The sequence below is a fragment of the Accipiter gentilis genome, chromosome Z (genome assembly GCF_929443795.1).
Source record: "Accipiter gentilis chromosome Z, bAccGen1.1, whole genome shotgun sequence".
NCBI lineage: Eukaryota > Metazoa > Chordata > Aves > Accipitriformes > Accipitridae > Astur > Astur gentilis.
In genome coordinates, this window is record NC_064919.1 from 43,089,382 (window position 1) to 43,111,084 (window position 21,703).

At 41.1% G+C, this 21,703-nt stretch overlaps 1 protein-coding gene across 5 annotated transcripts in view; it reads right to left on the reverse strand.

Moving 5' to 3' along the window:
• Positions 1-11,350: 11,350 nt before the first annotated feature.
• Positions 11,351-21,703, reverse strand: part of DAPK1 (death associated protein kinase 1) — a 93,974-nt gene continuing 83,621 nt past the window's right edge. For 4 of the 5 annotated variants that reach the window (XM_049795010.1, XM_049795009.1, XM_049795011.1 and 1 more), the window contains 5 exons: positions 20,002-20,199; positions 17,542-17,680; positions 16,154-16,274; positions 14,354-14,542; positions 11,351-13,730 (listed from right to left, as the gene is read on the reverse strand). In XM_049795010.1, the coding sequence (XP_049650967.1) occupies positions 12,498-13,730; positions 14,354-14,542; positions 16,154-16,274; positions 17,542-17,680; positions 20,002-20,199 (1,880 nt within the window). In that variant the 3' untranslated portion in view covers positions 11,351-12,497. Of the gene's footprint in view, positions 13,731-14,353; positions 14,543-15,093; positions 15,216-16,153; positions 16,275-17,541; positions 17,681-20,001; positions 20,200-21,703 lie in introns of those variants that run through there. The other variant, XR_007505073.1, reaches the window with a different exon arrangement.

Genomic DNA, 21,703 nt, shown 5'->3' on the forward strand with positions numbered 1-21,703 from the left:
AATTAATGAGTTTTTCCATATCTAGTAAACAAAAGACAAAACTTATGGGTAAATAGAATTACCAATACCTTTCTGTACTCCCTTTTATTGCATATCCAGACTAATTAGAGACACAGACACTCTGGAAATTGCACAAAGGGACATCCTCTTCCATTCACATGCAGCGTGACCTCCCCAATCTGCAAATCTTCCCCATCAGCTAGACCCAATGCAGAAAACATCACGAGGCAGGGAGAGCCGGGAGGAGGCTGCATGATTGGTATGTCTGTAGCTGATGCTGTTACACAAGACCCTGCAAGCAGGGTCGAGGGGCGAGAGGAGAGGTGCTGCAACTTCTGTAGTGAGGAAACATGGACCACTCAGAGAAAAGTTCACCCTAATCTATGGTTACAGCTTACCTGTTTTACTGTCCAGAGTCTGGTATCCAGCTGCAACACCTGGGAAACCCGCCGTCCAAAAGCGATACTGTGATCCTTCATCACACCTGACCTGGGGCTGGGGACCAGGTTGTCCTCTCCTCTAGCTCTCGGGGTGGTGCCTTCCTGGGAAGGCTGGTCCTGGAGCATGGTCCCTGCAGATGACCAGGGCCATGTGTGAGCCACAGCGTGGCAATCCCTGTTTGCTTTGAGGGTGAAGAATGAACAGGTTAAATGAACACCATTCTCCAGAAGCAGGATCACAGAGCATCCTTTAAACTCATCAGCGTTTGTTAAAATTCTAGGGAAAGTGCTTTCTGATTCACTTACGGAATCAGCGTGGTTTGTTGGTTTGATTTTTTAATGCTTTCCCAGGCATAATGACTTAGACTCAGGTCTTGAAACCACCAGTAATATTTGGTGTGCAAGAAACAGAAGATTGAGCCTTGCTTTTTAACAACATTTTGATTTTTAATTCAATTTGCTCATTATGTTGGTTTAAGAAGCAGCATTTACAGCAGCTGCTGCATATCTGTTTTTTCCCCTTCTTTTCTTACAAAGCAACAAATCCAAATGCCAATAGACTAAAAATATTGGCTAGGTATAATGAAAGAGATGAAAGGGGTCAGATGACACACAGATGAGTTCTACTCAGAAATGTTTAATGGCAAGTAGTACCACATTTCTTCTTCACGTTCTTTTTCTTTCCATCCACATCTCCAGCTAGCCTGTCTCCTCCTAGTGTTTGTTTTGTTGCAGCATGTAATGCCCAGGTCCTGTTCAGTTAGGGTGGTATGGCACATGTCTACATCTCTGTGACAGTGCTGTAGGACCAGAGCATGCCCTGTACAGCTCTAAGGAGTTTAGCAAAAGCAACGGTCATCTGAAGGTGTAGAGCTCTTGTGGCACTGAGACTTCAACCGGTTTCAGAAACATGCCCTGTGCTGAGCCTCAGCCCAGCCCCTGCACCCAGGGCAGTACTATTATCTGCTTGCACACCACAGAGGGCTGAGTCAAGGATGGAATCTTGACTTCAGCAATGCCACAGGAATCCTGTGGCACAGGCAGAGAGTACAGCAAACTCCCTTTTTCTTGCTTCAGTATTAGCCTTGCCTTCATCACGAGATGAACCAGAATAAGCTGTACCCAGAGAGAGCTTGAGGAGAGAAGGAAAGGGCTATGGCTGTCACTATTCATCTTCTAACAGGAATAAACCAATTTGCAATTCCTAGTACTTCAGGGATGGCCACGAGTCAGGAGGGCTCAATCCCACAGCAGTTCATTTGCCGTGCTGCCCTCTCCTCCACAGCAGAGCACATGTAATTGGTGCTCAGGGCTGGCTTTCCTGGTTAAACATCCCCCAGGGTACAAGCTCTGCCATCTCGTATTTGCCAGTGTTTCTGGATTTGGGATAGATGCTGGTTCCCCAGAAGTGGGTGAAGGACTGTTTTAGTTTACCTTGATCTTTTTTAAGTGTCTTTTCTGCCAAGGGCCACTGACATCTCAACAGAGTTTTACCAGAGCTTGTGGAAATGCTTTTAGCTAAAACAAATACTGAAGTCAAACCTTTACAGGGTTTGAAACTATTTATGGGTGTGGTTTACCAAGCAGTTTAGGCTGATTTGAAACAGCATTACTGCTGAAAAAAAGGGCATTCTGGCCCTTCCCTCTCCTGTGACTTCTCATTCCTTCTCTAAGCTGTAGCAGCAAGCTCACGGGGCTGCAGACAGAGCCTTCAAAACAAAGTGATAGCTTCCTGCTGGATCAGTGACCCCAAGTGGCTGAGCATGCCAGGTACTAGTGCAAGCCCAAAAGACTGCAAAGCAACAGTGGAGAGGACAGCTTTTCCCCTTTCAGCGCAACATAGCTCTGGATTAGCTCAAGATACTTGGGAAAATGGACCATCTTGGGTAAAGTCTCTTCTGTGTCAAGCCGAGCAGGGATTCAGGCCAACCAGCTTCAATTCACCTACCCTAACACATACATACAAACTCTCTGTTTATCTCTCTCCATTGTTGCAAAAAATATTCTGGGTTAAAGGTAAGAATAAGAAAGAGCAAAACGTCAGAAACACAGAAGTTGCTGCAACAGGGTATCTAACCCCTCTCAGCTGTCCTGAGTGTAATTATAAACACACATGCACCCGCACACACCAACTACCCTGCAAATAAGAGATGTCAGCCTTGGACAGATTTGCTGATCAGTTGCCAGCAGTCTCCTGACCAAAATATATGTACTAAGGCTTTGAACTGTGGCTGTCGGCCAAAAGAGCACCTGTTCCTCTCTCTCTGCCCCACACACATAGTTACGTTAGCTGCTGCATGCTTAGTTTTGTTTACTGTTTCCCACTAACCTCTATCATACTTCTTTTCTAAGAGAGGTTAGATAAAGCTGAAGACAGCATTTACTAAGCTGGTAGAACTGGACTCCCTCTTGCAATCTCTGTGAAGGGGCTCTGCCAGAACTGGATGTACAGGGCTCTCCAGGAACCCTGACAAGAACATTGGCTGGCTTTAGAAAGAGTGGTTAATCTTATTTCCCAGGTGCCTTGTTTACCAGGACTATGGATAAACCAGGATCTCCCTCTCCCAAGACCCTGCCTGCATCATGGGGAGTAATGCAGAGGATTTGTCACTGCCTCCTGCTGCCATTTAAAACTGTCTCTGCTCCCTACAGAAAGCAGTGTAGATGTTTTGCAAAGGTGAATGCCATAGATATGTTTTCTAGTCTGGCTATTTCAACACTTAATTATTCCATTCCCACTCCCCAAAATGTTTTATTGACTTGGATCCTTGGAGCTGGCAATCACAGTTAGGCTTCAGATAGCAGAGGTTAGGAGGAGCATATCTGGTGCCCTAGATTTGAAACTGTCCCTGAAATTTGGTGCCCCAATGGACTAAAAGTCAGAAGGAAGGACTATAACTATTTGTCTTATAGCAAAACCAGATAGCTTGTGAAATTTGTTCTTCATGCAAGAACACCAACCTTTTTTTGACCCTAGACTCTAATTTCAGTCCTCGGCATCTGAACACTGCACCTTTGATCAACAGCTACTAGTATGTAACATCCCCAACCATTTCGCAAGGTTGAGAAGCCACTGATTTCACACATTTCCTTATTTTTCACATTCCCATTCTACTTTAATCATCAGCCCCCTTCCACATAATTAATAGAAATACCTGGAGATGACAGAGAACATTGAATAAAGTCGTGTCCGTCCGTCCCCCTCCCCCCCCCCCCCCCTTAGGGCTTACACTGCAGTCCTTGTCTCTCCACTGGGGAGTCCAGGACAGTCCCTTGGCCACACCAACTACCGCATCTCTGCCCATCAGGAATAAGATGGTGCCATTCCTGGCTAATGCTGGGAAACGTGAGGAGACAACATATCGAGAGTCTGAACTTGGCTCTACCATAATACTACAGTATTGTGGCTGTAAATAATTTTTACCGTGACATGATTTGGACAACACCTCTCATCAACAGCTGGACTGATTCAAACACTAACAAGAGGAAGGACATCCTCACAATTAAGCATGTGTCAGATGAAAACTAAGTGGTAGAGGCAGTTTAATAACCTAGCTTCACACCCTGCCTGATGGCAACAGAGCATGTCAAGAAGTCGCTGTTGTTGGCAGTGCTAATGGAGGCCTTGTCTGAATTACAGAAACGTGCACCTACACAGTACAGCTCCAGCTAGGATTTTTAAGTGTTGGGAAGCACCCTCTGGACCACGGCATAGAGTCTTCTGCTGGGCAAAGACAGGAAACATTTCTACCAAGCAGAGGAGAGAGAAGTCTGATTCTCATTTGGCAGGCGAGACAGTGCTCTTGGACGATGTTTCCAATGAGCAATTCCAGCCCAATTTCTTAATAGTCCTGTTTCAGTATATAGCCCCAATCACTTACACTACAAGCTTTCCAGACTTCATTTTGTTTCCTAGATTTGAAAAAGACAAATGACTTTACTTGGCAGATTTTTTTTTAAAACTGGAAGTTGCAGAAAGAGAACAAAAACAGCTTGTGTTGCAACTGAAATGACCTAACTTGCACCTGATCTTACAGCTTCTCAAATTCATCATTAACACTGTTTGCACACTTTACTTTTTGAGGCTCACCTCAGCTGGATAAACCTGGAGTTGTGGGCAGATAACAGGAGTAAAAGGAGAGGCAGAGAAACATAAGCCTTTGAGTAGGACTGAGACCAGTTCTGCAGGTCAGTTCCTCCAAGCTACAAATGGAAACCTTGGCTTCAGCTTATGCAAAACGTGGCTCTGGGGTTGGTGGATATTAAGAATAAGGTTGCAGTGGCATAAGCAGTCCTTGTAGGTCTGACCACCCGCAGAAAGAACTGCAAGCTTCATGCCTACTGCATATACACAGATCTTCAAGAGTCTAAAGACCTGTTAGGGAGGGTAGCCTTCATTTTTATCTATTATGCAGAGCCATACAGAAGTCATGACTCTGCTGTGGTAGTTACTATGTAGATGCATAACAGACTTGTGGCTCCAGATTGATAGTGGATTAAAGGAGGTTTTTCTATCAGGTTTTGAAACTAATTCTTCTGATGACAGAAACAATTTGCATGTTCCTTCACTAACCAGTAAAAGTAACAGTCGGCAGCAGTCTCTATTAGTAGCTTATATGAGAAGAAACTTGTTGCCAAAGGCTGTGATTCTCTGTTGGGGAAAACTTTTCTTTTAGAGATTTCATTGAGACCACATCCTAAAGACAATGTAGACCAGAGATGGAGATAATAAACACTTGCTGAAAACAAGCGGTTTCCAGAACTTGCAGAGAAATTGACTTCACTTCTGGGAATGCAAAAGTGGAGCCCAATGAACACTGAATGAGGCAGGAAAGTTCCCCTTACTGCTTAATGCAGTGGTACTGGGCTTTATAAAAATACACATGAATGTCAAACCCAAGTTTAGTCAGATCCCTTTGTGCTTTCAAAGCTTGTTCCTGAGCTCACTGGTGGAATGTGAAAGATTCTTCAAGTCAATCACACCATAAAGAAAAGCATAAGACAGTCACCGCTCTATTCTCCTCAACGGATATGGCATTTTGTATTTGCAGCAAAAGCTACAGGAAATTCAGAGAGGTCACCTCCATACCACATGGCTGAATTGTGCTGAAGTCAGAACCATGGGTAGACTGAGTGGAGAGAGGCCCTGGGACCACCATGCTTATCTGTCCAGCGACAGCAGCCACCACATCCATCTGCTTTGACCTGTGCTCTTCCTCTGTGGAACACCTGACTCACCTGGTGCTGCAGGTGGCATTTCACATGAGTGACTTAGGAGTCTTTCCTGTGGTAATTTAAAGCAGAAAGACGGATCTGGTAGGGGAATTGTGAAACGACTGTGCTAGCATGGAAGACCGGCACATTTAAATAACTGAATATCGTTACTGAAGAAGAATGCATAAAACAAGCCAGAATTTCTCCCCGACACTTAGGCTTTTCTTTGGTGGCTATGGGAGTTCCTACAGAGCATTCCTAGCCGTGATAGAAATAAATAGGATAGCTGCATGGTGCGAAGTCACAGCTGGGAAGTGGTTCTTCCCATAAAACTCCTTGACCTTTTAATGAAAGATACTCTCCCTGTTTTGTTAAGTACAAACAAACGCTGGGCCTTGGAGAATGAATCCCAAATGGGGAAATCACTTGGTGGCTTTGCATTCATTCTTTACACTTGTCCTGTACACCCAAACTGACAGCAGTAGGTTAGGTTCCTTTTCATATTTTCCTGAGAAGGCAGCAAAAACTGCTTTGCAAAGCACTTCTCAGCCAGGTGGTACTACCTGGGATAAAAAGGTCTGGAAATCCTTTCTTCCCAGTAGCAATTCCAAGCTCTGGGCCTTGATTCACGCAACTCCTTTCTGAACTTCTATAAGCAGATTGACACTGCAAATCATGGCCTCGAGCTTCCTTTGAAACCTTTACTGGCACTTGACTGCCAGGTCTAACAGCTGCAAGTGATACTTCCTTCTGACTGTGAGCAACCGAGGAAATATAGCCCGTCCTATCTCATGCTAATTTGGTTACAGTGACTCACCCCCTTCCACAATTTCCAGACTAATTGCTACAACATTCTCCAGCTGCCAACACAATCCCCAGGGGTCTGTACAAAATTTTGATTCAAAGTGTTCTAGTTGTAGAGGATGGTGGTTTAACTCCTTGTGTATAATCAAATCAATGAATCTAATCCTAGCTGTCAAAGCCTTTAATGGGTGGAAACGCCTCCAAAATAATCTCTTTCCTGCTTCTTCTGCAGATATGTACCTTAGGAATGATGAAATAATCCACACTATAGGCTTAGGAAAGTAGGATCTGCTTCTGTTCTGCAACTCACCTGGGTTTGGCACTGGCTTTCCTGTGCACTGACACATTGCCTTCAGCACAAAATTCAAGACTTGTACTCTCTGTTTTCCACAGGAATAAAAGCTTTGGCTTAGCAGTAGTTGATTGCACTCAGCAGAATAGGGTTTTTTTTTTTCACATTCACAACCAATAGAACTAAAGAAAGATGCCAATGCTACAAGACTGTAGTGCTTTGTAGGTATATTTAATGATAGCAGGATTTACTGATGTTATCCCAATGTTCCCAGCAGATGACCCTTCTCTCCGCACTTCCTTTGCTTAGCTGATTCACTCTGCTCCATACATTTTGGCTTGTGTAGGGGGTGTGCTAAGTGAGACTGATGCATCTCTAAGGGGAAACAGACTGTAATGATCAAAGTATACTTCTTTGTGGCTAGGCTAAAATAGCAGATTTTGTAATGCAATGAGCAGCTCAAAAAGTGAAGCACACAGTGACTCAAGAGTGTCATACGCACACAATCTTCTAACAGCATCAGCAGTCTAACCCCCTAATGCAAGAGCCACCCTTCTCTCCCATGTTTCCTAGATAAGTTTTGAAAAGCAGCGCTTTATCCTCCCCTCCCAGTGCACCACATGCTAATGCCTCACCCAGCCCTTACTCACTCGTGCAAATTTCACCCCCTTTGCCAGGTAACACCCCCCCCTCAGCCTCAGCTGCGAGATGCAATAGAAGCATCCTGACTATACTTCCAACACATATGGCCCGAAGCTTCCTGAGGTCGGTTACACTCAGCGGTGACAGTGCCTGAGTCCAGGGGGAAGATGCCTCACCCAGCTGCACTCTTTGGGTCCTGTGCAGGTAGAAGGGAGTGCGTATTTCTGATCCTGGACACAGAGCCACTAGAAACACCTGAACTATTGCAGCAGGTCTTACGATGTTTCAGCAGGAGGAGGAAGTATGGGCCCAGGCTGTCAACATCTCTGCCAGCAAACCCATGCCAATAAGATGCAGCATGCCTAAGCATTTACTCCTGTTCAAGACCCCTTATCACCCTAACAGGATTCTTCCCAGTCTTCCTCTCTGCCTAGGAGATCTGAGTGCATTCTAGTTGTGTAGATGTCCTAGGCTTAGCGACAGCAGGACCCAGAGTTTGGGCAAGGCAGTCCAGGTTTGCCCATCTCAGGGCAGGGCTGTGATTTTTAAGGTACATTCAAATGACTCAGCAACATGGTTGCATTCTGAAAAATGATCTTTAAATATGCAGTTTTGGATTTGGACCTCACCCAGGGTAGTCTGGGTGGTGCAGGAACGCTAGGTCAATTTGTTCAAAACAAACCTGAACCAGGTCCACCTAGATCTTCATCTGGCTTTGACGCAGCATTAGCTGCTGGCCCCACTGTTCCTGTAAAGCTTGTTGTGGTAAATGGTGCAGCCACACAGAGGAATACCATCAGTCCTCTTCTATATACAGCTCACCTGACATTTGGAGACCCCTGCAAAGTCTGTGGTTTGGCTGTAACCCTTTTGGAAACCCAAGTACCTCAGACATTGTTAAAAACTGATTTTCTTCCCACTACCTTGCCTTCCAAGTCAGACAAAGACTGAAGAGGTATGGGAGTGAATCTGTGGTCCCATTCAATGATTTTTGTGACCCACTGGACTGAGTTTAATGAACAAAAAGTCAAATAGAAATAAATTTTAATATTGTATATAGTACTTTCAGGCCACCTTCGAAGAATATACTGCACTGCTCCATCTCCTCTGAGCTAAAGAGGTTTCAGCCAACAGCATGCTTCATTTACTTTGTTTGGAGTTACAACTTGGGCATTACGCCTCCATTTCACTGGCAATGCTGAAACAGTGGTGCAATTCAAATTGAGTCACTTGTTCTAAACAATGATGCTGCAACACAGCATCTTTGGAATACAGAGGTTGCAATGAACTAACAGGTAACTTCTTGGAGTGGGCAATGCAGCCACCACAGGTTTAGGATCTGGAGTTGGCTCCACCACAGCCAGCTCTAACAGTTTCACCATTGCTCTCGCTAGAGTCCTGACCATTTAGGAAACTGAGCTCTGGCTCCTTTCCAAGTCTCCCAGCTCTGTCAATCTCTTTACACTTGGGAGTTGCTAAGACCGTGTAGTTTCATATCTCTTTCTCAATCGCTTGAATCACAAGGATCCTAAAACATGTGGCTGTCTCCAGTTTACATCCTCTCAAGGTGAGAAGAATCATATACATCCACCTCCACCCAGGGTCACCTCTGGATGCCCTTCTTGTCCCACCCTCAAAATCAGTTGCATGTAGCCAGTGATCTCTTGTGGCTTTCCAAACTCACCAGTCAGATCAGCAGCAAAACTCCCACAGAGAGTAAGAACAGTAAAGCCTAATACAAATAGCAATATGAAGCACTTTCCTGTCCTACGCATGCTGCTGCATGCCAGGGAGAAAAGACTCTACTTGGAAAAATGGTTTGTACCAAAATGCTCGCTTCCTCCCCGTCTTCTTCAGAAATTTTCTTCAGAATTTGAGTCCAGATGTCCGTAACACACATTTCTAAACTGCAAGATCATTTGTAATGCATCTTGGCCTTGAGCAACTGTGTTGCAAGCCTGAGGGTTTGTCCTATCATGGGTTTTGAAGACAAAATGAATGTTGGGGCTAATCTGCTTTATCCTCAGAAGGGTGTTTCAGAAGCTCTGCTCTGAAGCTACAAAGAAGCGCAAGGAAGAGAGTCTCCTAATGGTTAGTATCCAGCTTCACTTCTTTCACCAGCAGGAGCTGAGCTTAGCATGTTACTTGCACAAACGATACATAATTTATGTTTATGGCTAACCCTTTTTGATCTTGCAAAGAATTGCATTTCCTCCATTTCTGAAGTGAGTGAGGCAGGATCAGTGCATTTTAAACACAGTTCTAAAAATTATGGAATGAAGCTCTGCTCCTAGTTGCATTCACAAAACAAAACAGAAAATCAATAAAAGTGAAGCAACTGAAGAGATGCCTGCTTCTATCACTTTGCTAACCTTTTTTTTTGGTCAAAAGTGCCATTTAGGACAACTTTTTTTTGTTTGTTTTTTTTTTGTCAGTGGCACATGATTTATAGGAAAACGATCCAAAGCTATACTATGACTGTGATTCACTTTCCTGAACCTATTACCATGGAGACTGTAAATGATGCAATAGGCTGTGACTGCCATTCAAAGATCCATCATAGCATCCGTTAAGTAATTTATACTCCCAGGGCTGCATTTTACAGTAAATGGAAGTAGAGAATTGCCAGGAGCATGCTGTTGGGAGGGGGAGGGGGGGAGGAAAAAAAGGGAAAAAAAAGAAAAAGGAAAGAAAAGGAAAAAGACTACTGCCATCAATGTTGGTAAATTGACCATGCATCTTGAGTGGGCATAAAGCATCTGGGAAGGCAGGCAGGGGAGGAGCTACCTGGTATCTCAAAATCTTGCCCCTCCACCACAAGCAGTACAGGGGTGAATTAAATCCCAAACTGACAGACACCACTACCACTGACAGCCCTCCACTGGAAAAGCATCTCACAGTAGTCTCTGCTCTCATGGCACTGGTGATACCAAGCCCCACTCCTCTGCAGTCACACAGACTCAGTGAAGGTAACTCTAAGTCTGATGCCTGAGGAACAGGCTGAAAGAAACCTGCTAGAAAACCAGGGAGTCTTACGAGATGAGAAAGACCCCTCACAAACCAGAGTCTGACAGGAGTGCTGAACATGTTCACAGCTGAAGGTGAAGCCATACAGATAAATACGGGCTGTGGAAAGCTGGGCTCTTCACTGAGCAACTTTGAGCAGCGGTGGGAGATCCTGGACTCGGTTCGTCAGAGGCAGAATATCAGAGCACAGACAGGGTAGGACTGCTCATTAACCATACTTCTCACTGAGGACTAGACTTTTAAAAAATGTTTAACAAAGGAGACCAGCGGATGCCCGGGGAAGGATTTAATGAAGCAAGGGTAAAATATGCAAAGAAAAGCAGTGGGAAACAGCAACCAGCCCGTTAAGAAGAGCCTGTTTAATTCCTTTGCAGCATACGCAGGGAGGAGGTATTGTGCAGAGCTGCCTGTATAGTGCCACACAGACACTGTGCAGCTATCCGTGAGTGAAGCTGAGAGTTTAAACAAGCAGCAGCAGCAGCGCAGTCCCTCATGCAATGAGGGGATCCTTAATGTAAAGGACCATTACCACACCACAGGCTCTAACGCAGTGTTCTCCCCCTTTGCAACACAGCATAATCTGGAGTACTCCTGATGACAGACGTGCATCTGCTGTTTTGGTTTCCATTGTTAAAAAAACACAAAGGAAGAGCTATGTAGCAAACTGCTTTGGCTTGCGATTTGTCAAAATGAATGCAAATCCCTCTGCTGCAGAGGGACCACCTCCACAGTAAACAAATAAATAAATATTCTTCCAGTGTACTGAGAAATCCCCCTGAAGTGAAACAGGAGGTTCCCAGAACATTAGAAATCAGGCATTGCCTTTCCAGGATTGTGACTGTAAGGAAAAGAGAAGTTTCAGTCCCTTTCAGCTACAGAATATGAACGACAAGGATGCAACAAGCAACAGTTTATTTGTAGAAAAATCCTTTAAAATTTTACTACATTGTAAGATTAAGGAAAAAATAGTATTAATATATGTACATACAATATATATAAACAGACACACATCGCACCATTGAAATTACATGCTTTTTAGAACAGAGAATGGGTCATATTCCCTCATAACAATTTTAAAGTTATCACTGCAAGAAACCTTGCTTCCTTTTTGTTTTTATCCCCATCAAAGTTTTCAAGTACAGGAAGAAAGTAATGCAGGATCTAATAGTAGAAAATCTTTGTTATACACAAATTACAACTGACAACTATACAACATTATTCTGCAGTATCCAACACTTGTGTTTTTTGAACTCTATAATGGTATGAACTTTTACCTGAGGTGCGTGGAAACAATGAAGGATGATAATTGGCAAGTTTAAGAGATTTTCACATTATGATTTGACTGTAACTGAAGCTGATTAGGTATCACATGTCTACACCCATAGTACTGGCACAAGAATGCTCTGCGTGAGTCATCACCAATGTCTCAGAAGTGCAGGAAAAATTAAAAGGCAAGCACCACTTGCAATGATAAGCATGCAGACAATTTAAGTGAAACAGAGGTAGCATGTTCTTGTAACTCCAGCAGGGTCATTCAAATCAACTGCACCCTCCCTTCTGCAAAAGGCACTCCTTTTTCAGCTATAAACAATGTGGTTTTAAATTCAGTCAGGTTGACCACAAATGGTGGATTTCTCTCCTTACAAATATAAAAAAATGTTAAGCAGAAGACACGATGAAAACTAAAAAATATGGGTGTAAGAAAAACACATTTCAGGTAATATGTGCTATTCCTCTCCCCCTACCTTTTACGGGGAGAATAGAAATATTTTAGAAAACAGTTGCAGTGCATAATCCAAAAGTTAAAACTTTCCAGTTAAAATGGCAGTATCAAGCAGCACATTATGTATCAGGAATAATTTCAAAACACCAGAAGTACACCAGCCTTTTTAATAGATAAAGAGCAACAATTCACAGTTAGAAGTAGAAAGTTTATGCACAAAAAGGTGGTGCTAGGGAAAAGATAAGAGATCCTTTGATGTAAAACCTCATAATGAAAATGCACAGAAACTCTTCTACTGTATCTTTTATCCTTTCTGCAGTTTTAAAAGATGTCCATGAAGAACACCCACCTGCTCTTACCGTGACACTACAGAGCTAATTGAGTTGTAAGAGGTGCCACTGTTGCAACTGGAAGCATAAGCCTCTTGACCATTAGCATCTAAATTTATTTTGAATACAGAAGATGCCTTCAGTAAAAAGTCTGCTGCATCTCTGCGACCTAATTCCCTCAGCTTAGACATTAGGATACCTACAGTGCTCTCAGGAGCATTACTCCACTCCTGCAGAAGGGCATGGACTGGGCTAGAGAGAAAGTCATTTTGTGTTCCATTATTTGTATTGTACTTTGCAACAAGATCAGGGAGGCCCAGGTTCATGGCCAGAAGGCACCAGTCTTTGCCCATAGGATCAGGAGGATCCAAAAGCCGACTTAGTTTCCTCCTGGTAAGTAGATTCAGATCGGAAACATGAATGTCCATTCCTAGGCTTCCCTGGGAGTAGACATCAAGACACCCAAAACACAGTATACTGCTAAAGCTCTCTTTATATCCCCCCATAGTGTTAGTTAGTGATGTCTCCTTTTGACTCTGTGCACGGAAAAAGTCTCTAGGCTGGTAGACCATTACTGGTTCATGATGTTCCCTCAGCTGCTGAGGACTAAGATAGTATTTCCCAGTCAGAAGGCCTGGTAAGGTTGTGGCCATTAAGTTATCAATGGTGCTGCATACAGAATCCAGAAGTAAACAGCACTTGATCTTCTCTGTTTCCAGTCCTCTAACTTGAACCTCTATACCCTGACCATGGTTGACCAGCAGCACTAAAAGCTCAGCTCCGCGATTCATAATCTTTGATCCATTTACCCACAGACGTATATCAGCATCTACCTCTGTGCTTTGCTGATGAATCCACCTGCAGAGATTCACCTGAACTTTATGAAAAATTCCACAAGGAAATGGGGTAAGATGTTCCACAGGAACGATTCTAACACCACCATAAATCAGCACCTCATCTTCCTCATCTGTCCAAGACCTGTGGAGATTGTCAGTCTTTATGAGAGCAGGAATATCCACCATTGCTCCACTGCTAAGGTCCCTTGCACAAATATCCATGGCATCCAAAATCTGTATCAGTTCTTCCACATCACTATCTGTCACCAGACGCTGGATGTCCTCTATAGTGTACCGACCTCTATAGTGATGGAGAGCTTTTGGGTTCTCCACTGACAGGATTTTTCCAAGGACATTTGAACAGAGCCAGCGAGGATCCAGAAGCACAACATCTTGGACAGTTTCACTCTGCATAATGTTAATCTGTTTATAAATATGAAAGTTACTATTTACATCTTGTGAAGTACAAGATGATACCCCACATTCTCTCCTTCCTAACTTACTGTCCCAATCATTCAATTAACACTGCTGACAGGAGAAAAACAAACAGTGCATTTTAATTTCTTGCAAGTATTCAGAACAAAATGCATTATTCTTGATTTCCACTAGTAATCATTAGAAGCCATTAGAGTCCAATAGCTGTAAAGCCTAACCATGGCCTGCAAGCTATTTATGCAAAGGTGTTATCCCATGATTCAATTTCTAATGGACACACATAAATTTCTCATATGCAGTGAACACATTAGGCACTACCTCACTTAAGATGATAGCATACTTACCCTTTCTGGGTATTTTATATTCTTACAACTATATCAATAAACTGTAATTCTTCCTGTCTCAAAGAAATAATGTGGACTGAAATAGGAGCCACAAGACAATTACGATAACAAAAAACCTTATTAATCAGTCTCTACTCCTTACGATGTCTTAACAGGGAAAAGAAAAAACCAACAAACTACAGACATTTGCTTAAATCTCACTAAGCAATATTCTACCAGAGCAGTACCTTGCTAATAAAGAGATGCAATTTAGATAAAACCACTTACTTCTCCTATGCTATGCAACTGCTGTGCAATATGCCGTAGGTCATCTTCACTTGCTAAGGGGTTAAGCTGTTCCTGTACATCATATACAAACTGCTGCAAGGACATCAGCTGGTTGGGTCCATTCATTTTTCTCCATGAAGGCAGTGTGGAGATTATTTTTTCACAAAGGTGAGTCATAGGTGGGCAAGTCTTAGAAAAGCACAGAAAACATCCATTTGTAATTCTGCTCTGCTGAGAACAACAGTACTATTGTTGTTGGGGCTTTTTGTTTGTTTTTCTTTTTTTCTTTTTTTTTTTTTTTAAAATAGAGGTTACGAGGTCTAATGCATTCTTGACATATATTCATGTCTAAAGAGTTCCCCTTGTGATGGATTCTTCCATCTGGATTTCAGTTGCTGTAAGATCTACCTTATCTTAACAAAGTGAATTCCCGAAACAACCTTTTCGCTGAAATAAGCGAACTTTCCAAATGCCACCATGATTACAAAGGGAATCCTGACACAGAATAGTTTGGTTTATATAGTCTTGCCTGGTCAAATGTGCTGACCACCTGAAACAGTGACTTCAGAATGTATCAATTGTCTTCATGTGTCTAGAAGTTAGTAATTATTTCAGAAACTGTCTACATTTAATTAAAATCATTTAATGATTAAACATTTAATCTCATCAATATCTGTACAAGAGCAATTTACTTCAACAGGTGAGGCAGCAAGGTACCAGATAAGAAGTAAAGATGGTACTTTTATCTATTGATTGTCTTGGACACTGATGTCATCACTGATGACTTCATCCCACACTCTCAAGCCACAGCACACACTTCTTATGCAGCAAAGCCCTCCAGTTTTCAAATTAGTGTCCACAGCTATGATAAAGTTTTGTCAGAGAAGAAAGGCTCATTAAATCAAGAGACCATTGGGAATGTAAAATAGGCTGAATCTTGCATAAAGCCAAACATTTTCCTCGACCTACAGAATGAAATCAGTAATACATTCACACTTAATTTTTTTTTTTTTTTTAAATACCTATCAGAAGTAGCTGCAGAGAGTCTTGGTTTGTCACATAAGTAAGAGGGCCTCTGGTATGAAGAAATTTAAATCTATTTAGCACAGGCTATGTAACAACTTGACTTGGTCACCCTCAGTATGGAAGTGTCTGTAGATTCATGGTGATAACATCAAACCATGGCTATTTTACCTTTAGTCTCATATATATACACCTACACATACATATACAACTCTTAGCACATATTTTCAGTAAAAAAGTGCGGCAAAAAGTTAATGCATATACAGTTCACACATCTATATTGGGAATTATCTTTCTAACAGTTGATGAAACTGTTCTACTCTGGTGTTGTTTTTTTGTGTTGTTTTTTTTTTGTTTTTTTTTTTTTTTTTACAAAAAACTTATTTGCTTGAAATACATTCTGTTTTCCTGTAATACTATGCTGATAAAAAAAAAAGATTCAAAAAACCAACCCAAATGAAGGGCCAATGCTGGAATCCAATCACTGTCAATTCAAAATACGAATCTGTAACTTTGAACTGAAAATCTCAGATCGTTTGCTTTCAAGAGAGATCATTCTGGTGACCTGTATAAAACACCTACAATTTTGAAAATGTTGACTGAATCTTTGATGTCAGGAGTTTGTTTATCATCAGGCCTGTCTTGCATGCTGCTAAAAAATTGGAACAGCACTCCTTTCTTTAAGTTTCATAACGTAAGTACTAGATTTACAGTAAATTACTACACAAGATTTTCAAATTTTGGCTGGCCCAACCCAGACCATTAGACACTACTTACAGAAATTATCTGGCTTCTTATTTCTTGCAAGTGATTTCGGAGAAGCTTCATGTCCTTAGACCCAGATGCTCCAGCATCCAAGACAAATAACTTGTCTGAAATTTGCAGATCATTTCCAAATCTAAAAAAGAAAAAGAGAGCAATTATTTAGTGAGTCCCAAATCCAGTTTTATTTTCTTAATCCAATAGTACTTCAGTCTTAAATTACACAAGAGTTATTTTTCTTCGAGGAATGATGAAAAAGTTTAAGTACTGATTATGCCAAGATATTTTATAAGCACAGACAGTATAGCTGCTCTCTATTTTTCTTGAAAAACATCAGAGATATTGAGAGAAAATTGTATTTCCTAAGGAAGAAGGCTGATGATGGATAAGAAAATTAAAATTGCATCACAGGACTTGTAATTACAAAACCAGACATTTTACTAGAGAAGGGATAGTAGGAATTAATTCTTTTTAAGGTCTTTGTATTTATTTTCTTTCTTCTTTAAATAGTTCAGTTGTCATTCCTATTGACACCGGCTCTCTTTTTCACTTCATTTTGACTTTTCAACTCACATACCTGTTTTCCTAGCTCTGGACTGATTTGCATTTAAAAGGATTCCAACACCAAATATTACACACAGGTATTTTCTGTTGGTTTATTTCAATTAAGATACTGCCCTACCACTATTGTGCTGGAATTCCTACATCTGTTTTTTGTACAGTCCAGACAAGTGTCTATGCTCACAGGTATGGATGGTTCCTTGTACCACGTGTTACCCACTTACGTGCTCACTTTGGATATAAATTATTTTTACTTTACACAATAGCATGTTTGTCAAAAATTCCCTATTTCCATCTACAGTAAGCATGCTCTTCAAACATCTGCTGAAGATTTGCTGTGAGTCCACAATGTCCAGTTCTTCACAAACTGTACAGGGAGTACCTCCAGTCCTGGTTTAAGTTTTTTTCCTACCCATCCTAAATCAATTCAGAGCAAAGGCTGGTTCTCCTATAAAGCTTCCTTTTTTGCACCCAGAGTTTGTAGCTAAGAACTGCACACTTTTCTGAGATTGGTGCAAAACCTGAGCACCAAGATGTTAGACTGATGGCTGATTTGGGCCTTTGGATGTATCTCAGTGTTTACAGGGTGAGACTTCCTAAGACTCAACTTATTTTTGCACCATTGGTCTCCTTTTAGCTCACTGAAGGCAGTTTGTTCACTGTAATATTGGTAAATGTTTCAATTTTTGCACAATATAAGCTTCCTGAACATACTCAAAATATCATAATACCATGAAGCTTAAGCCACATGAAAACCTTTTATATATTCCTATGCATCTTAGTATTTTTTTCTTTGCAATTGGCATGTTTAAACGCTACATATAATAACACTCCCCACTTACCTGTTTCTGATTTCTTTCAACAATGACATGTCTTTGTCATACCAAAACTCTCCTCCAACAGGCCGAGGAAGATTCACTATGTCAGCATGTGTGGCGACCAAAACAACACGCAGGGGACTTTTCAGCTTTCCACCAAATGCTAGAAGAGAAACAAGAGGACTCCCTCACTATGAGACATACCTATGGAGATGGCTGTCTTACTGAGCTGGGAAAGTAGCAATACATTTTACATTCATCATACCAATCACTTTTGCAGTGGATTTCCCAACTCAAAGCATAGCCATACGGTGCTTACACCACTGGTGCTTTGGCTGTTATCTGCCTATAGGATTATCTATATAATGTCCAATTTGAATAGCTAGACTCTTGGAATAACATCAGATATGTTGGTATTACATGACACTATTGTTTTAACAAAACATTACTCAATAACACTAATGATATATCTATTAACTACAAACTATGATAGTGTAGGGAAAAATAATTTAAAATAACTGCTTCTTGGAAGGGTTTCTCACAACCTTTGGATGGTCCTTAATACTACAGGTGCAGAGTAGAGGATTATAAGTAGAACACAAAATGTCTACAACATTCATACATTGGTACGAATGCTATTTTGCAGTACTTACACAAACAATGACCTCTCACTTAGGTGAGAGTTAAGTAGGAAAGCCTGGCAGAAACCATGGAAAAGAATGAGAAAGAAAGAAAGATACAAATGGCATGAATGAGATGACAGTACAGAACACAGTTTTCAATCTTTTCTCAAACTGATCTTCCAGAAGAGAGAAGACATCATTAGACTATCTTTAAAAAAGACAGTACATCCAATCCTGCTGTTTTAGTCTGAAAAAAACTTCACATGGGAGAAATATGCTTACATCACTGTTCAGTTTTCATCAACTAAGAGCTACAGAATCTTGATTCATTCATTAAAAAAGGCCACATTTTCACAAATCTCTGTGTAGCACTTTGAGATAAGTACTTTGTAATTGTACTTTTTTTTTTTTTTTGACAGCTGAAGGACTTGGACAAAGTAACTGGAAAGTAATTCCAGAAGTTTAAGTCTTCTGCTAACATCAGTTCCTACATATTACTTGAAAGATTTGTAATAGTACAAATGCATGGGTACCCAATTGGAGCTGACCAGTATAAACACCGATTTAAGCAAAGTATCTAAATAATGCTGATAATTAGATCAGCAAGAAGAAATGATTAACTGAAATGCTAACTTGGTAGAACTAAATTTCCTTGCTAGACTGAAGAGCTGTGAAAAGCTTTCAGCAATTACAAATTAACTGTATTTTCAGCACTGATACTATTCTGCTAATTTCTGAGTTTTTACTTCCAGAAGTAACTTCATATCATTAGATCCAAATGCTCATACTGTTAACCTTGTGATTTGATCTAAAATGGAAAATGAAAGACACGCAGATGGCTGAACTGCCTTGGCTTGTCATTATCTGACTGAGATAATGCATACAGAATCTAGCAGACCACAAGGAAAGGGGAAACACTCTTTGCACTATGTAAGTATTTGATATGCTTGTCTGGTGAGTTGCTAGCAGCACTACAAATGTCCATGAGTGCTGAGTTAGACCCACTGGCTGGAATAACATTTTGGTTCATAGAACCAAGACACATGTCAGAGCTTGGTTCATCCATGAAACTGTCACAGTCTGCAGATCAAGGCTCAGCTACCAATACAAACAAGTTATATGGTGTGTATATATATATATATATATATATACACCTAGACCTACAGACCTTTTAAGAGAAAAAAAAAAGTTATTTAAGGTAATTTGTTTACCACCCAAGTAACCTCCAGTTTGTTAGAAAGCTTCAATATAAAACAAGTAAACTTAACTTAAGACCTGTGCAAAGTCTGAGAACATGTGAAGTGAAATTTACAAGTACCTATTTCTGTATGCTCTGATGCACCAAAAGTTTAAGAAATTTGAAGTCCAAATACAACCGTAGTTAAACATGTTAAAGTTGCATGTACTGAGAGGTAATGCCACTCCACAATGTCATTCTGTCCTGTTCTCACTGACAAGACTAATTTATGCTGGAAACACTGTTAATTGAGGCTAGATATAAGTAGAATTTAATCAATGCATCTAAAAATGGTTTTAAATGGTTCCAACCCTCTGAAACACTTTTCCACTCAACTTATCTGACATAAAACTTCATCTGCCATTTAGAGATGTAAATCCCAGTGCCACAAGAGGCTGCACTGTACCTCATGACCCTTTTTAGTTGGACTATGTGGTGTGTACAACTCTTCAGGCTTGTCCAACAAATAAAATTCCCTTTCTCTAAGAAACTGTGTGTAAAGTTTGTTTGAATACATGGGGATGAAGACACATAACAGCACTCAACATGCAGGACGTACAAAGTCACAGGGAAACACAAGAGGCTTTATCCTACAGTCCCCTAATATTTCATTGACAGGCATACCTATTGGCTCCTCAACTGGGACCAATGATTTCAGGAAACTGAGCCAAAAGGTCACTTGGTTTAACTGGATTTCATAAGGCTCCTCGAGACTAAAAAGCACTATGTGAATTGCAGTGGGATCATTTGCAGCAAAATAATCGTAACAGCAGAAATACACAGGATTCCCAGAGAATTCCCAGATGCTGAAATCACCAACTCCTGAAAAACAGACAGAGGAAGAGATCACACTTTGTCAGTAAGCACAAAGCATCTTTCAGCCATGGAAAGACAAACAAAAGAGTTAATCTGATTTAAACTTTCACAAAGAAAAACCGTATGCATGTGAAAAAGCAAGACTGCAAACGCAATGATGAACAAAGGGAATGGGTTTCAGTCACTCAGAAGCTGAGAAATTGGGTCCTCACAATCTGTTCCTCTCTCACATTCACTTCTCTAGGACATTCAGCTGGATGCCACATGGAAGCACCTGTGTGTTAAAACGCATGCAGCCTTACATATTAAATTGGTCTTTGCCTTGCACAACTGCAACGATCTTGTAATGCCCTGGAAAAACTAGAATAAAGGCTCCTATTCTTTTCCTGCTCACCCCAAAAAGCTCAACATTTTAATTAATTTTTCTTCTTAACATGCCACTGCTGGTATTAAAAAGAGCCAAACGACATTCTCAAAGAAGCCACTTCGCTTTACAGAATTGGACTATTCACATCGTGTTGATAAATTGGGACTGAAGAATCACCATGTTAAGGATCCCAACAGCACTGTGCTTCTTTTTGCCATCTCCTTTAGCTTCAAGTGAAAAAAGTATTAGTGTGTTGCACTGTACAACACTTCCCAGACACACCATCTGATTAGGGTAAAGTCTGCAGCAGTTGTACTACCTCTATTTAAATAAATGCTGATTAAGAGGCACCTTAAACTTCTGGAAAAAAAGAAGCCAGAAACCTCAAGTCTACTGTTATGAGTACAGTTATTCAGAGTTCACCCATGTGCACACTTCCATCTTATATCAAGGCAGCACAGAGAAAGAAAAGAAACCCCTTTTGACAGTCTGTTGCATAATTCTGTTTCACTGCAGACTCTGACTTGGTTTCAAATGACACTGAAAGAGGAATTTAAGACTGGACAAAGAATAAGCTTTAGCTACATGGCAAACTCTTCAGCCTGTAGGACAAACGTTTTGTCATTGCATGTGTTAGTCTGCATATACTCAATTCATAAATAGGTTTCTCTCTCCACAGTAAAATCTTGATTAATCCTAACTCAGCCTCAAAATTGCAGCTGCTAAGGCATGCAAAACATTTTCCTTATGAAGAAGAGATACTACTGGGAGAGATTATACCACATACATAATGATTAGTATGGCTGGTGGTGTATATGCACCATTTGTATGGTCTTCACAGTGAAAAGCCATATATATACTTACGACAACTTCTCTGACTGACTTCTCTTACTGCTAATCAATTTCAATTGCAGAGCAGTTAGCTTCCTTTCAAAAAAAAATGAAATCAGAAGCTCTACTCACCATGTTTGGTGAGCTCCAGGGTTCACCAAACATGCTCCAGCCCTGTCATGGGGTGAGAAAGGTAGGTCCTTCATACAACTGGGAACCACTTATATGGTAAGGACACTCGGGTCTACAGGACCAGATTAAACCTGATAAAATCTCCAAAGGACATACAGTACAGGCGAAGGACCCTTCTGG